The 16,586-nt window shown below is 46.0% G+C and overlaps 1 protein-coding gene across 2 annotated transcripts in view; it reads left to right on the top strand.

Annotated features, from left to right (window-relative positions):
* Nucleotides 1-207: 207 nt before the first annotated feature.
* Nucleotides 208-16,586, top strand: part of RASGRF2 (Ras protein specific guanine nucleotide releasing factor 2) — a 272,143-nt gene continuing 255,764 nt past the window's right edge. For both annotated transcript variants that reach the window (XM_019482951.2, XM_019482947.2), the window contains exon 1: nt 208-1,060. In XM_019482951.2, the coding sequence (XP_019338496.1) occupies nt 776-1,060 (285 nt within the window). In that variant the 5' untranslated portion in view covers nt 208-775. The remainder of the gene's footprint in view (nt 1,061-16,586) is intronic.

Raw genomic sequence — 16,586 nt, 5'->3', positions numbered from 1 at the left:
GGAATATTTCCAAAGTGAAATGATGGGAGCGGTTGCGAGGTCGAGGTGTGCACGGGGCCTGATCCAAAGCCACTGCTTTGTGCAGTCTGTGCCCTGCCTTTGCTCCAAGCAGGGGGTCTGGGCAAAGGGACACATGAGGAAGCCCGCTTCCTTGCCCAGCCTTTCGCTCGCATTGTGGCCGGGGCCCGGAGACATTGATTTCTCCCATTCTCTGCGGTCTCATTTGGGCAGGCAGCTTTGGAGCCTCCGGCTAGCGCTCCGTCTCTCAGCTGCGGTCTTCAGCTCTGGGGGAGAGGTTTAAAGGCTGCTCGGACCGGCGGGTGGAGCCTCCGCGAGCCCCGATGGCTGGGAGAGCGGGGCCGCGGCCAGGGACACGCGGTCTCCGCGCCCGTGGGACACGGCGCGTCCTTGTCTCGCGCTCGCCTCTTCCCGGCCCGGCCCGGCCCGGCCCGGCCGCGGCAGCACTCGGCGCCCCGGGGGCGGCACTGGGGGGCCCGCCCCGCCTCTCCTCTCCCGCCTCGGCGCCGCTCAGCCCTCCCAGGCGGCGGGAGGGGCGGCCGGGGCGCTGGGGCGGCGACTTTGCTCTGGAAATTGGTCTCCAAGCCGATTACAGCGGATCTCCCACGTGACGCGCCCGCTCCCGGCGGACTTGGCCGCGGGATGCCTCGCTGTAGCAGGCGCCACGGGACCCCATGAGGCAGCGGCGGCGCGGGGCGGCCCGGGCGCGGCGAGCGCGGTGAGCTCGGGGCCCGGCCCGGCCCGGCCCGGGGGCACGATGCAGAAGAGCGTGCGCTGCAACGAGGGGCACGCGCTGTTCCTGGCGGCGCTGGCCCGCAAGGAGGGCGCCAAGCGCGGCTTCCTCAGCAAGAAGACGGCGGAGACGAGCCGCTGGCACGAGAAGTGGTTCGCGCTCTACCAGAACCTGCTCTTCTACTTCGAGGGCGAGCAGAGCGCGCGGCCCGCCGGCATGTACCTGCTGGAGGGATGCAGCTGCGAGCGGGCGCCCGCCCCCAAGGCCGCCGCGGCCGCCAGCGCCCGGGACCCCGCGCTCGACAAGCAGGTACCGCCCGCCCGGGCACGGGGGGACCCGTCCCTGCCGCGCCCACAAGTTGGGTGCTCGGGGCGCAGCCGGGAAGGCAGGCCGGGGCTCTCCTGCGCTCCCTCTCTTCCCCTCCGCCCTGCCCCGGGGGCTCTGGGCGCCCCGCTGGCCCCTGCCTGCCAAGCGCGGCTGCGGGCAGCGCCGCCCTTCTGCTGCCCGGCCCTTTCCCCAGCCCGCGGTTGCACGTTGGGTTCAAGCGAGCTGGTGCTAGTCATGCGAGCACTTGCAGCGCATCTCCCTAAGCCGCGGGTGGCATCTTGCTGAGCACTGCGTACTCACTACAAAACAGTTCATGAAAAGGCGTTATGGATCATTTATGACGTCCGTGAGTAGACAGTGGCTGTGCTTCGGGGCCCCTGAAACAAAGGAGATGTCCTGTGGGTCAGCTGAAACAATGGGTATGACAACCACACGGGAGCCTTAAAACATTCCTGCCAGCTAATCCGAGGTCGTCTTGGGGTACTGAGCACTTCTGCCAGCCACTTGAGCCCGTGATTTAAAAAAAAAAAAAAAATCTATTTTGGAAGGGACTGAGAAGAATTAGATGGGGGATGGCCGTAGTCAGCTTGTACCCTGGTCTAAGTAGATGCCCAGAACTTCCACAGAAGTCAGTGGGCTTCTGTGTGGTATCAGGGCAATACTTAACTAAGGGTTTCTAAGGCTAAACATATCCATATGGGAAATGACAGCAGGGAAACTGTTGACCGTTAGTCATACCAGAAAAATCTACATTTCAGTGGGATTCCTCACAACTCATGCATAATGAAAATTGCAGAATTTGGTCATTTGAAACACATCTCCCTAAGCCACGGTAGGCATATTGTTCAACGCTGCATACTGCCTACAAACAGTTAATACAAGGACTCTAATTAGTCACTATAGGAGTGTATCAGACTTCTGGGCTTGGCTTCTGTACCTGGTGCAAGCCATCAGCGTTCTTTTGCTGCTATGCTGCAAACTAAATTTGCATGTGTTGTTAACTTCTCTCTGCTTGACAGAGGAAATCAAACAGGTGTCAAGCTGGTTTGGAAAAAAATAGGTATCTCAGAGAAGGTTTCAGGTGTACTGCAATGGATTTTGAACAACCCATTTACTCTGCTGAAGTGATGTGCAAGTTGGGCAGCCTGAATTAAGGAAATATCCTCTCTCACTGCATTATTTTAACATTCCACTTGTTATGGTCATTTTGGCACAGTTATTTAGAGCTTGTCGAACTCGCGCAATACCTACAATTGCCTACAATTAAAATGTCCTTTACTATGCACAATGACACATACTTACAAGGGTGACAGTTGCAGTTGCACAAAAAATACTCCCCAGTCATATACAAACTTTTGGCTTCCTACCCTTTCAGGCAGGGTAGATAATTAAAATATATGGGAACTGGGTTTAATGCATAAGGTTTATACAGTTGGTATTGTTAAAGCACAATCAGACTAGGCAACCCATTTGAAAATAGTACCTTTATCTGATCTTTGGGAGGGGGTGAGGGGGTCTTTGTACTTTTTCTTTACTGACAAAAATGAGTTTTGGTGTTTTTGTTTTTAAATACAACGGACAAGACATTTACAAAAAACAAAGCCAGGTTCTGTTCTAAGCATCGAGTTCATTGCTAAGTTTTGATAGTGAGGTGGCAAACAATACAGCCGGATTTTCAGATTCTGTTTTAGAGCTTGCAAAACTGGCAGTTAGAAAAATCTTCCCTTTAAAGTTTTATATGGAGTCACTGAGGATAATAAATATGATGCTTTCTGTTGTCATTTTGCTGACAGTACTTCCTCAAAATCGTTTAACTGTTCCTTTCCTTTAAATGGAAGAAATGTTGCATGAACACAAATCTGTGTATTTTGTAAGATGTCTGTAGTTACACTTACAAAAAGTAGTGTCTTAAAATACACTAAATCAGTGTAATACTTGTGTGTGTTTTTCTTTTTTGAAGCATCCGTCTTCTCACAGGCATCAAGTAATAAAGTTAAAAAATATGAGGTCTCTGCTCTCATAAAAGGAGTGTGGGGGGGATAAGAGTTATGTTGTTTAGATAGTGGAAGCTCAGCATTTAAACTTTCCTACAATGATTGCTTTTTCATACAATTAATTTTCTCTTTCCTGATTACAAGTATTTCCTGATTCCATGAGCATACATGGATCATAAGTATTATATGAAAGCAGATACAAAGTTTTGTAGTTCTAATACAATAATTATTTTACAGGCAGAGCCTGATCCCTAGAAGAGGTAATAGAGAAGTTAAAACTCAAGGTAAGGGGCTTTGCCATGTCCCTTTAATTTACCTTGGAAGTTTAGGGATTACAGGGAGGCATGCTATGCACTGCAGTACCCCATACTAAATGGATAGTGTGTGTGCGTGTGTGGGGGGTATGTGTTCATTCATCACAGCTTGTACTCAAGCTTTAATTTCTTTTATTTATAATTTACTTTAGTAGGTACCCAAAATATAGAGTTAAAGTACAGCATGAAAAAGCAGAGCTGGATTATGTGAACATCATGGCAAAAGTAGTGAGATGCATCAATATTAGAAAGAATTTTCATGTTGAAACACAACTATATTATAATATGTAAACAGGAACCTTTTGAAAAATTAACTCCTGTATAGCAGAAGGAAATATTTTTATTTTAAGTTATTTCACTGGATATCCCAATTAAGTTTGTAGGAAGTATGTTCCGTAACTTAGGTAAATATTCTTTTGCTGGACTTGTAGCACTCTGTGTAGCTTGGAACAACTAGCTAATTATTCACTAAATGAAAGATGGTGGTACCTTGTCTGTTTGACAAAATAATTATTTCAGTTCTGTCACTTATAGAAGATGCATTCAAAAGTAGAAAAAAAATGAATTTTCTTAATTATTTGGAAGATCCTTTTGATTTAGGCACTGAATGGATTGAATATTGCTCAGTGTCACCAATCAGCTAAGAACTCTTCTCTAGAGAACTTAGAAATCTGCATGGGAAAACATCAGAGTTGGTATATTTCAGTCACCAAATGTGTTTGACTTTACTTACTTGCATATGCATATATATATATATATATATGTATGTATGTATGTATGTGTGTGTGTGTATATATATATATATATGTATGTATGTATGTATCTGTCCTGACCCCCCGAAATGCAGGCGGCTTAAAGCTTCCAATTTTAAACAGTATTAACACTACTGTGCTCTTTTGTCAATCTATCACAGAGATTATTGTACAAGGGCAGTAACGATAATGAACATACTGAATGCTTTCATTTATAGCTCAATTTATTATAATTATATTAAAAATGTAGATTTGTTTGTATACTTCTGATTCCAGACTGTGCATTTTTTTTTACTCTTGTCTAGAGACAGAAGTAGCAGAACTCTTAAAATAGTTTTCTTTCTGCTTCAAACCAAATCATTTGAAAAGTGCAGCATCTGAAATAGGAGTGAAGTAATTACGTAATTCATGAATCAATGGATATTCAAGGAAGTTTGGCCTTGGGCCACATGTGTTATAGATACTTCATATATCTGCAGGTGGGCTTTTTTACTTCCCATATTTGATTTTAGAAGGTTTTTTTTTTAAATGATGCCCTTTTCATGAACCAGTCTGCGCTATCCTTACAAGCCTATTTTAAAACCGTTTTTGAAAGAGCAAGTATAGTTTAAACATGAGAAGTTGAAAATGACTTAGTTTTTAAGATACTAGTCTGAATGTGAACAGAATATATATTGAAGAATTTAAATTCTGATTGAAGTGAAAATGTTTCTCTTTACCCTTATGAGAACCACAAGCCATAAACCATAAACAGCTGCAGCTCCTAGAATGTCAGTACTCCAGTATGATTGCAGTTTTGAGAACATATATAATTTAAAGAAAGATAAATTCATATCTATGAATGGTTAATCTTTATATAATTAAAATGAAGTATTTAAAGTTTGTGCTGTCTTCAGTTTCTCAGACACAGAATTTGTAATCCAGTGAATTTACTCAGCTTTAAGAAAGAGGGCTTTATGGTAGTTGAATGTAGGTTGTTTTCAATGTCCTGTATTGGGTTGAGGCCTACATAATTTGTTGTATATTTTTATATTGATCAAATGTTTTCAATATAGCTTTATATCACTTGAAATAAAATGCTCTTCAAATATTTAACTTTTAACTTTCCTATATGATTTGAGAGAGCAGATATGACTTCCTGGTAACCTGTCTGTCTGAAATAATTTTCCTTCCATTTATCAAAATTAAATGTAGTACTAAGTCTGTGCCTCACAGATTAACAAAATCCAATTATTTGAATTTTTACTGCTCCCTTTAGCTTAATGTATTTTTTTGTTTTTTCCTAGTTTTACTTCTGTCAAGGGCAGATTTTGTGATATTTGAAAACTGTTTTAAGTACAGTTTTGTAAATTAAAAAATATTTATAATTTCTAAAATATAAAACTGTAAAAACATTCTTGAAACATTCATTTCAAAACAGAACATAGAATAGGAAACCCATCTTTTCAGATACAGTATCATCAGCTAGAGTTATTCATCTTGTGATATGAGTGTGTTCAAGAAGCATTGTGAACATTTTAGATATTTTCAATGTAGTGTTGTCAGTATTTCAGAAAGAATAAGTTAATTTGGCCTCTCTATGTTTGTCTTCTAAATTAAGGATCAGCGATGTCTTTGGGTAAGTGCCAAAACACCTGCAACCTCAACTTGTAAGATGTGGCAGGAGTGGACAGCGAGGAAGCCACGAGGGGACTGAGCTGTGTTGTGGCAGCGCAGCCCTGGCCCTTTCCCCACTGTCTGCCCCGAGGTACCACCAGCAGCAAGCCAGTCTGGGGCTCCATGGACCCTGGGTACAGCTACTTGCAGCCTTCTGGCTGCCTGCCACAACCAGCTCAGACTCTGGAAGGGTCCTACCACCACCATGGAGCCTGCACTGCTCGCAGCTGGGAGGCTGCAAGGAGCTGCACTGGGGTGTGTGGAGCCCTGGCTCAGCTTGTTGCAGATGGCAGAGAAGGAGCTGGGGTTGCACTGCCACAGAAAGGATCGGGCCCCTCGCAGCTCCCCCTCCATCTCTCCCAAGGTATGTGTGCCAAGCAAAATGCATTTTCATGCCACACTCTGGTATATGTGCTGGGGGTTGTTTACCCCTGTTCTAGATGACAGTAATTCTTTTGTACCAATCAGTATTAGAGTTCATAGTGATGCTACTCTAAATGAGTGTTAGTGGCATGGAAAATGAATTTTTCTGCTTTCTCTCTCAATGTATTTGCTTTATAAAAGGAAGAGTTCTTTCAAACACCTATTGTTTAAAGACTTTGGAAATATCAGTTGTGCTGTGTTTCTCACAACATAAGGCCCATTCTAGTAAGCCTTTTATCGTAGGATTGTCTTGGAGCACATGCGTTGCTTGCCTAAATGAGAGAGACTTTATGGGGAAAGGTCCATTAGTGTACCTTTTCCTTAGTGACATAATTAGTAAGTGTCACAAGAGTACAGATTATGACCTTTGTTCACTAAATACATCAGAACATATTATTTTAAGGTAAATTTATTTGCAAGTAGCAACCTAAAATTAGTTGCTGACAGTGCCATCCATTTAATGTGAATTGCATTGAAAAGAGGCTGCCTAGGGCTCTTCATATAGAATTGCTAAGTGAATTTACCATGTACTTTCTGGCCTTCAGGGAGCAGGCAGTATATAAATAGAGAAGTATAATCCATGTGTTCTTTCTATTGATTGTACTTTTCTGCTTGATACTACTTTATTGGTAATTGAGAATATACCTATTTCATTTACAGACTTCAATATTTTTCTACGATATGTTATAGGCATTTACTAAAATGTAGAATAATACTGATATTTAAATGCTCACTTTTTGCACCTTAAAATCCATGCATCTGTTTCATATTATTACAAATCAGGCTTAATAGAATTATAGAAAATTAGTAGAGCGATCTGTCCAAGTCATGAGTCTAAATATGTTAATTTGTACAACTACTTTCTAAAATAATTTCCTATTATTTTAGAAAGTATTTCTTTTTAGAAAGTTATTCCTATTAAAATTAATAAAATTTGTGTAAGCAAACAGAACAGTGACCCCTGTCATGTGATGCTGTATTAACCTTTTATTACCTTAATCCACATTAAGGGTGCCTGTACATGTATGGAGGCTGCTCTGATGTACTGTAATTACAACACTTTGGAGCAGACTCGATTAATCGAGTCTGCTGGAGCATGGCAATTACTGTGCTCCAGCAGTCTCCAGCCCCTTGTATATCAGCATCCTCATACTTAAAAAATGGTGATGGGGGTGCTTGAACTTTAAAGTTGGACAAAAGTCAGCACTGGTGAGACCGCAGCTGGAGTACTGCATCCGGTTCTGGGGACTACACTTTAACAAGGACATGGATAAGCTTGAGAGAGTCTAATGAAGAGCCACTCATAAGATCAGAGACTTATATGGCAAGCCATACAAGGAAAGGCTAAGGGATCTGGGACGCTTCAGCCTGAAGAAAAGAAGGCTGAGAGGAGACCTAGTAGCAGCTTACTACTATACTAGAGGAGTACATCAAGGGCTCGGTGAGTGACTGTTCACCAGGGCACCTGAGGGGAAAACTAAGAGTAATGGCCACAAACTCCTGGAAGACTGATTCAGGCTCAACATTAGGAAAAACTTCTTCACAGTCAGGGTGTCCAGACTGTGGAATAAGCTCCCTTCAGAGGTGATGCAATCACCTACCCTGGAAATCTTCAAGAGGCGACTAGACAGTCACCTTGTGGGGTCACCTGAGCTTGGTGCAGGGGGCTGGACCCAATGATCTTCCAGGGTCCCTTCTGGCCTTACAATCTATGAATCTATGAACGAGCTTTAGTTCAAGCGGCCCCACCACCATTTTTAAGCGCAGGGATGCTGCTACATGAAATGCAGCAGTGCTTTAATTACAGTGGCTCTTGGAACCGCTTTCGTTAGAGCGCTGCTCCCCCTACACCCAGAGCACATGTAAAAATGCCTAAAGAGACCAGAGTCAAGAATTTAAGACTGGTCTGTTATTGGCAACCTTGTATGTCTTGCTCAAAAGACAGCTAAGTCTTTGTTTACAGTAAAACAAATTAAACCAGCTCCTTGCCTCAGTCTGGAAAACAAAGCAGCAGTGCACTAAAGGAGATGACTGTAAGTACTTCTGTATTTCCTTAAGGCAGGTGGTTTTTCAGAGAAATCAGAAAGCAAAATTGGATGGGAGCTTTCATTTGATGGGTGCTGAACCTCTTGATATCCAAAGTCTGTTTCACTGGTAACAAGGGGGCAGTGCAAATCACTATGCAGTCATTGGAAAAAATATTTTGATTCCACACAGGAAAGTCAGTTGGCAATGGTTATTTGCAGAACTTGTGAGAGTGCCATTTCAAATGAAAATCGAAAATGCTGCGCAGTAAAAGAATGAAGGTGAATTTAATTAGGACTGTGTACACAAGTATAAGGACAAATTACAGGTATCAAGAAATAGCAGAGATAAGGTTTGTTTCCATTAAATGTTGAGACAATAATGACACTGTACAAAAGATGTCTAGAGTGTGTGTGGAAATGGGTGCATTTTTCTGTATCTTAAGTCTTGCAGGTGGTTTTTAAAATAAACACATAATAAGAAACTCACTTGTGATCTATTTTTATTTCTCTAAGGTAAAGTTTAATTTGTATAAAACAAAGGTTACAATCATTTAGTAAAAAATATTAAGACCCTCTTCCCCCCACTGGACTAGGAACTAGATTACTATTAGATGTATCTTACTAGTTTTGTCTGACATTAAATACTGATTAGCTTTCCAATTTATCTGCTTTTTCTTCAACGTCATCTTTGTGCGGGCCGGGTCGGACCCGGGCCCTTTGTCGTGCTGCACGCGGGCTGTGGCCGGCAGCCCGGGCACGCCAGGTCGGAGAGGGCAGGTGCCTAGCTAGAATTAGGCACAGACACTTAACGGTTGATTTTAAGATTGTTTACTTACACCGAGATGGTCGCGGTGCAGGCTGAAAAACTTGCTTGAGTTGCGGTTACAAACAGAAAACACGAACAATCACGTGGAGTTTGCTAGGCTCCGCGCAGACAGAACTCTGGAAGTCCAGGACAAGCGCGCCTCAAAATAGAAAACTCGTCGATATGTCTTATAGAAAGTTACCGCTCGAAGACGGGAAGAGGTGGGTGGTGGATCAGGCCGCCAAACTCCTCTGAGTAACACACAGGGCTTCGATGACCCTGCCGGGCACCCAGAGTCCCCACAAGATGGATGTGGAGTCCTCTTCGGCTTGGGCGGAAACTGCTCAAGCCTCTTATACGGCTAGCGGGCCAATCGCTAGCTGCCACGTGTGAATAATTTAGCACTAGCCAATAGCGAGACACGAATTTGCATACGAAGAGCGGGAACTCTTTGCACCGTGCATTTCTGTGTTGCAAAGAAAATGCACCCTGCAAAGACAGCTGCAAAGTGGCGGGAACTCTCTCCTTTGCACGCGGGTTCTCTGTGCAGCAGAACTCCACCGTGCAATGAATCTGTAAACCCACGGGGATAATTCTAGTGCCGAAGCACACACAAAAAATCAGACCTTTGGGTCATGACAATCTTCATCAAGGTAAATCCCCGAAAAGACACCCCTTCCTTGCAGACAAATATGCCACTCAGATTGATTTCTAGGATGGTCTTAAGAGCCAAGAATGTCCTTTAACAATCACTGATGATCTTAACACACCTTTTAATAGTGTTGTTGTATCCATGGTGCTTATCACACCTTTTAAACTTTTGGTTACCACCAGCCTTCCAGATAAATTAGCTTCATAATTTGATGCTTTTCTGTCCTGAGAACTATTATTGTACCATGAAAGTTGTCAAACCAGACTCAGTGCTGATGAAGGTGGTTGCTTGGCTGTGCTATAAATCTCTTCATTATTGATCTTGGCCTTCACTTTAATGTTATTCAACTGATGATGTTTTTAGTTCTTTCAATCTTCAATCTGTCATTTTTCAATCGCCCTCCATGCTCACGTTTCACTGCCAGGCATTAAAACTGGTATAACCATGTGTTCTTTATTGCAACACCACAGAAAGAATCATGTCATGCTTCCAAAGACACCACTAAAGTAGGACTGGAAGGGACTTCATGGGGTATTTAGACTAGTCCCCTGCTCAAGTCATCATCCCTGACTTAAGTCATCCCACCTCAGTGCAGCCTACTCTTAAAAACTTCCAAGGATGGAGATTCCACAGTTTCTCTACATAGCCCATTTCAGTGCTTGGCCATCCTCATAGGTTGGTGATTAGGAGAAACTTTCTGACTAAATTTCCCCTGCTGCAGCTTGAGGCCATTGCTCTTAATCCTGTCCTCTACAAGCCCATCTTTATATTCTTTGTAATAGCCCTTCACATATTTGAAGACTGTTACCAAATCCTCCTCAGTCTTCTCTTCTCCAGTCTACTAAATAACCCTAGTTCTTTCTGTTTTTCCTCATAAGTCTTGCCTCCCAGGCCCCTAATAATTATTGTTGCTCTCTGCTGGACTGTTTCCAATCTGCCCACACCCTTTTTGAAGTGTGGGTCCCAAAACTGGACACAGTACTCCAGGTGAGGCCTCACCAGTGCTGAATAGAGCAGAAGAATCACTTCTCTTGATTTGCAAATGACACTCCTTTTGATACAACATGATGTTGGTTTTTTTCAACAGAAGCAAACTGTTGGCTTTTATTCAGCTTCTGGTCCGCTGTAATCTCCAAGTCCTTCTCTGCAATACTACAGCCGCCTAGATTGATTGATTGCTGACCATTTCTCAAGCCTATTCAGGTAATTTTGGATCCTAGCCCTACTATGTAGAGTATCTGCAATACACCCAATTTGGTGTCATCCACAGATTTGTAAAGTGTGCACTCAGTCCCAAATCATCCAAATTAATTAAGATATTCAAACCAGGCTCAGGACAGACCCTTGGGAAACCCCACTTGATCTCAGTTAGACCTTGAGCCATTGTTGACTGCTCGTTGAGCACACTGATCCAACCAGTAATGTATCCACCTTACAGTACTTTCATCTTATTTATATTTCCTTAGTTTGTTAACAAGAATGTCATGAGAGATGGTGCTAACAGCCTGCCTAAAGTTGAGGTATATTGCATCCACTGCTCTCCTCTTATCAGGGATCCTGGTTTTTCTTGATAAAAAATCACAAATTCTCTGATAACCCCAAAATCCAAGGTTAAAATAAAAGGCACCCCACAGACCCCACTAGCCCTGCTGTTGCCCCTCACCCCTCCTGCAGCTCCCTGGCTTTGCTGGTTCCCCTCACTCCCCCCACCCCCCACAACTGCTCCCTGGCCCTGCTGGTGCTCCTAACTCCCATCCACAGCCCCCTGGCCCTGCTGGTGCCCCTTGCCTCCCTCCCACAGCCTCCTGTTCCCCCCCATCCCCCAGGTCCCTGGCAGGAGGCCGCAGCTGCTGCAGCAGAGCAGAGCTCGGCTTCCCTCTGCTGCCTGCCTGCTGTGGGCTCGGGCAGGGGAGACTGGCTCCCTGCTGCAGCGTGCAGTCACCAGAGGGTAGGGGTGACCACCCCCAGATCTTAGCGCAGAGTGGAGGTGGGGCAGGCTGTGTGCTTGGGTGGGGAGGTGGGGTCAGCTCCCTGGCACTGCATGCACTCCCAGGGAGGGCAAGGGGGACCCGCGCTCCCCAGATCTGTATGTTGGGCAGCCCATCCTGCTGCCCTACCCCAGGGCCTCCATAGCCTGATGGGCGCAACCCAGCATGGCAAGGAACAGCAGGGCCATGTGGAGATGCTGCTTGTTGCTGTGAGCTCCACACTGCCCTGGCAATGTGTCCCTTACATACATGGCTGCAGTGAGGGAAGTGGTGAAGGGTTGTGCTCATCAAGGCTGCCATATGTGCTGGGGACACATCACCAGGGCAGCATGGAGCTTGCAGTGACAAGCAGCTTCTCTGTGTGGTCCTTGTGTTCCCTGTTGCATGGGGTCGCACCCGTTACGCTGCAGAGGCCCTGGGGTAAGGTAGCAGGGTGGAGAGCCCAAGGCCTACAGCCTGCTCCCGCTGCCATCTCCACCCCACACACAGATCTGGGGGGTGTGGGTCTTCCCTGCTTCCTAGGTGTGCATGCAGCGCTGGGAAGCTGGCCTCGCCCCTTGGATGAGCCACCCATGGCCCCATCCATCCCCACTGGGGCCCTGCAGCCGCGCATTGTGGCCCCAAGCCCCATGTAATGCCTGGCTGGGCAGCAGCCCGAGCCCTGCCCAGCTACATCCCTCTGTCCCTCCCTACAGGGTCTCTATTCCACCTCCTACCCCCACCTACTTACCTGCAGGAGCTGTTCTCCAGGCTGCCTGGGGCCATGTGCATATACATGCACGTGGCACCCCCTGCCTGACTGCCCTCCTCCTGCTCCCTCCCAGCCCCCTGCAGGCTGGATCTTTGCCAGCTTGCAGAGGGCTTGTCACAAAACTACAAAATCTGTGGCTTCTCCAGTAAAATGAGAAATCTGCATTTGCCTCTGCAAAAAGGTAAATCCACGGTTTACTCTGTTTTTCCATGGGAAACGGAAAACCCGGATCCCGGCTTATCATAAAAGTAAATCAGGTTGGTCAGGCGTGACCATAGGTGGCAGAAGGCTGGGGCTAACGGGGCTTAGCCCCCACAAACACAGGGTAGCAGTGGCAGCGCGGAGGGCCACAGGGTTAGCCTGGGCGCAGGCTTCAGGTGGCTGTGGGAGGGAGAGTCATGCACAGGCTCAGACGTGTAGGCTGCACATGTAGCAATGATTGCAGCCCAGTGGCATGCAGAGCATTGCCCAGCATGGCAGGCAAGTCTGTGAAGGGGAGGGAGTGGTGGGGGGCATACCGAGGCCCCTACAGTGAGGGACGGAGTGGGGCAGAGGGAGGGGCAGGTGCAAATGGGGCCCCAGGGCAGGTCGTGGGATGGGTAGAGCCTGGGCATACAGGCTTGTCCAAAGGTGTGTGTGTCGGGGGGTGAGGAGCATATGCGTGCACCCAAGAGGAGGCATGGAGGGCATATGCCTCCTGGATTTGTGTGTAGGGCAGAGGCAGGCTACCGCTGTGGGCTCAAATTCTGCGCCCTGCTGATGCTGCTGCCACCTCAGGAGCTGCGCGATGCCATGTGCCTCCTGCTACTAGGTGGGCAGGGGATGCGGTACAGCCTGGCCATGGGGCACACATGGCATTGTGCAGCTCTCTAGGCAACAGAAGTGGGGTGCAGAGCCTGAGCCCAGAGTGGCAGCCCACCTCTGCCCTGCACACAAATCCAGGGGGCACATGCCCCCTGTGATGCGTGCAACAGTGGGAAGCCCCCCATGCCCATGGATGAGCCGCCTGGGCTCTGCCTGTCCCACCACCCACTACAGGGCCCCTTTCACCCCTGCCCCTACCTCTGCCCCACTCTCCCTCACTGTGGGGGCTTCGATCTGGCCCCCCTGCCCCTTCCCTCTCCTCCACTCCTTCCTCTGTGTGTGTGTGTGTGTGTGTGTGTGCGCGCGCGCGTGCATGCTCAGCGCCCCAAAATAATATTTTTGACTTGCTCTTGGTGAATCCATGCTGGGTGTTCCTGATCACCGTGTTCTTCTCTAGGTGCTTTACAATGGTTTCCTTGAGGACTTGCTCCATGATCTTTCCAGGTATTGAGGTCAGGCTGACTGGTCTGTTTTTTTCCTGGATCCTTCTTCCTTTTCTTAGAGATAGGCAATATATTTATCTTTTTCCAGTCACCTGGAGCCACACACAACCTCCACAAGTTCTCAAAGTGGATAGCTAATGTCTATGAAGTTACCTCAGCCAGTTCCTTCAGTATCCTAGGATGCACCTCATTCAACTTTGCTGACTTGAAAGCATCTAGCTTCTGTAAGTAATCCCTAACCTGTTCTTCTGTTACTCTAGGCTGTTTGTTTACATCCCTGTCTTTGTTGCCAACTGTACTTGTCATCTGGTAGCTGAAGTTCAGTGTTTTATTCGGCTGTTCTTCTTCCTTCCTCCCCTTAGGATCTTGAACTCTGTTGTTTCATGGTCACTGTCACTCAAGTTACCTTCCATCTTCACATTCGCAACCAGTTCCTCCCTGTTTGAGAGCAGTTAATAAAAAAAAAAAGCACCTTCCCCTTCTTTACCATCTATATAAAAAAGTTAACCCCAGTGTGCTCCAGGAATTTGCCAAACTGTGTATGCATTGCTATGTTTCCTTACCAGCAGATGGTTCTCATGGGGGACTTCCAATATTGGCACAAGTCCTGGACTTGGAAGCTTCTTGTTTAAAGAAGGCCTCATCCACCTTCTCCTGGTTTGGTGGCCTGTAGCAAACACCCAGCATGACATCCATGCCTGCTGCTCTCCCTTCTGACTTTTACCCAGGGGCTTTCAACAGGCCTACCTTCTACTTTGAGCAAGCATCTTAGAACATGCGTACATCACCTTTATTTCTATCTATCTCTCCCTGTCTCCCTCTCTCCACCTTTATTTCTATCTATCTCTCCCTGTCTCCCTGTCTCCCTGTCTCCCTCTCTCCCGCTACCTGCTATACAGCTGAGGGACCCAATTACCAACTTCCTTAGTCTCTTTAGTTAGAGATCAACTTTAAATTATAACTTCTAGCACTACGATACTTACAATAATTAAATACAAATGTAGAAAAGTAGTCTTCCTAAGACTCCTGTACTGTTGTTGGGAGAACAGGGGGTTTTTCTCCAGCCAGGTAACCAAGTTTGTTTAGAGTGGGTGTGGTTTCAGCAGAATTTCTTAACTCCCACAGTAGGTTTTAGGATTGTATAGAGTATTTACTGCTTTCTTCGTGAGGTTTTAATGATATGCTGAATGCCTACATGTCAGAATGGTAATATATATATTACCATTACCTGAGGAAATGGCAAAGATATCCTTCTGTACTTATCTCTGGAATTATGGAGAGAGGATTTTCAGCAACTTGAAAACTGCTTTCCTCTTCAGTTGCAGAATCAGGAGTATTAAGGAGGAATTCACTTTTTCTCCCCTTGTATGTAGTAATGTTTAAACTTGATAAGAAAATTGCAACCTTCCTTTGTGTTGTCCAACTTGTCTTCATTTTGACAGTTTAGAGAAATATCTAAAGCCTTTGTCTTGGTTATATATTTCCAGAGAGATTTAAACTTGCAGGTCTGCTACTAGACACTGGGCGCTTCTACATGGGTCCCCCACGCCATCATTTAGTACTTCCTTTAGTACTAAATGAGAGCACAATAACATCGATTACTGCACTGCCCAGTGGTGCATGGTTATTTTTAGCAGCTATGTTGCCATAGCATGTCATTATGGCAACATAGTGTCTTGTGTAGATGTACCCACTGCTAAGCAAAAAATGAAAGTAAGAACAAAGAGAATCACTGACATGGCATAGCTAGTCAAGTGTTTGTGGCCAAATATTTGTACCAGGAATACCTGGTAGTTAGTTTGGAAGTGTTTTGTGGGTTAGAATATGGACAAAGAAAGCAAATATTTATACTTAGCTTAGGGAAGAAGGCAAAAGGAAAAAGCAGTAGTAAGAACATGGTGGTCATGTAGCAGAACAGTTCTTAGTTTGTTGGCACTTGAAGAGGTTACATGGATGCATCCAGGTTGCAGGACGACAGAGGATTGCCTTGGAACAGCAACTGAGGCAGGACAGAGCAGACTGGGACTGGAGTGAGGACAAAGACTAGCTGGAGAGAGTGGCGAGGCACGGCCTATAACCGTAAGAGTGCATAAGAGCGAAGTTCAGTAAGGACAAGTGCAAAGTCCTGCACCTAGGACAGAACAGTCCCATGCATTGTTACAGGCTGGGGACTGGCGGGCTAGGCAGCAGCTCTGCAGAAAAGGACCTGGGGGTTACAGTGGACAATAAGCTGAATATGAGCCAACAGTGTGCTCTTGTTGTCAAGAAGGCCAACGGCATACTGGGCTGCATTGGTAGGAGTGTTGCCAGCAGATCAAGGGAAATGATTATTTCCCTCTATTCTGCACTAGTGAGGCCACATCTGGAGTACTCTGTCCAGTTTTGGGGGTCCCACTATAGAAAGAATGTGGACAAATTATAGCGAGTCCAGTGGAGGTCAGTTAAAATGGTTAGGGGGCTGGGGCACATAACTTCTGAGGAGAGGCTGAGGGAACTGGGCTTATTTAGTTTAGAGAAGAGAAGACTGAGAGGGTATTTGAAAGAGGATGGAGCTAGACTGTTCTCAGTGGTGGCAGATGACAGAACAAGGAGCAATGGTCTCAAGTTGCAGCAAGGGAAGTTTAGGTTAGATATTAGGAAAAACTTTCTCACTAGGAGGGTAGTAAAACACTGGAACGGGTTACCAAGAGAGGTCTTGGCTGGGATGATCTAGTTGGGGATGGTCCTACTTTGAGCAGGGGGTTGGACAAGGTGATCTCCTGACGTCCCTTCCAACCCTAATTTTCTTTGATTTCAGAATTGGAAATAAAGCCAGGGTTCATGATTATCAGGGTTCATG

This window comes from Alligator mississippiensis, chromosome 3 (genome assembly GCF_030867095.1).
Source record: "Alligator mississippiensis isolate rAllMis1 chromosome 3, rAllMis1, whole genome shotgun sequence".
In the NCBI taxonomy this organism is placed as follows: domain Eukaryota; kingdom Metazoa; phylum Chordata; order Crocodylia; family Alligatoridae; genus Alligator; species Alligator mississippiensis.
Note: the sequence above shows the minus strand (reverse complement) of the source record. Positions and strands in the feature narration are given on the sequence as shown.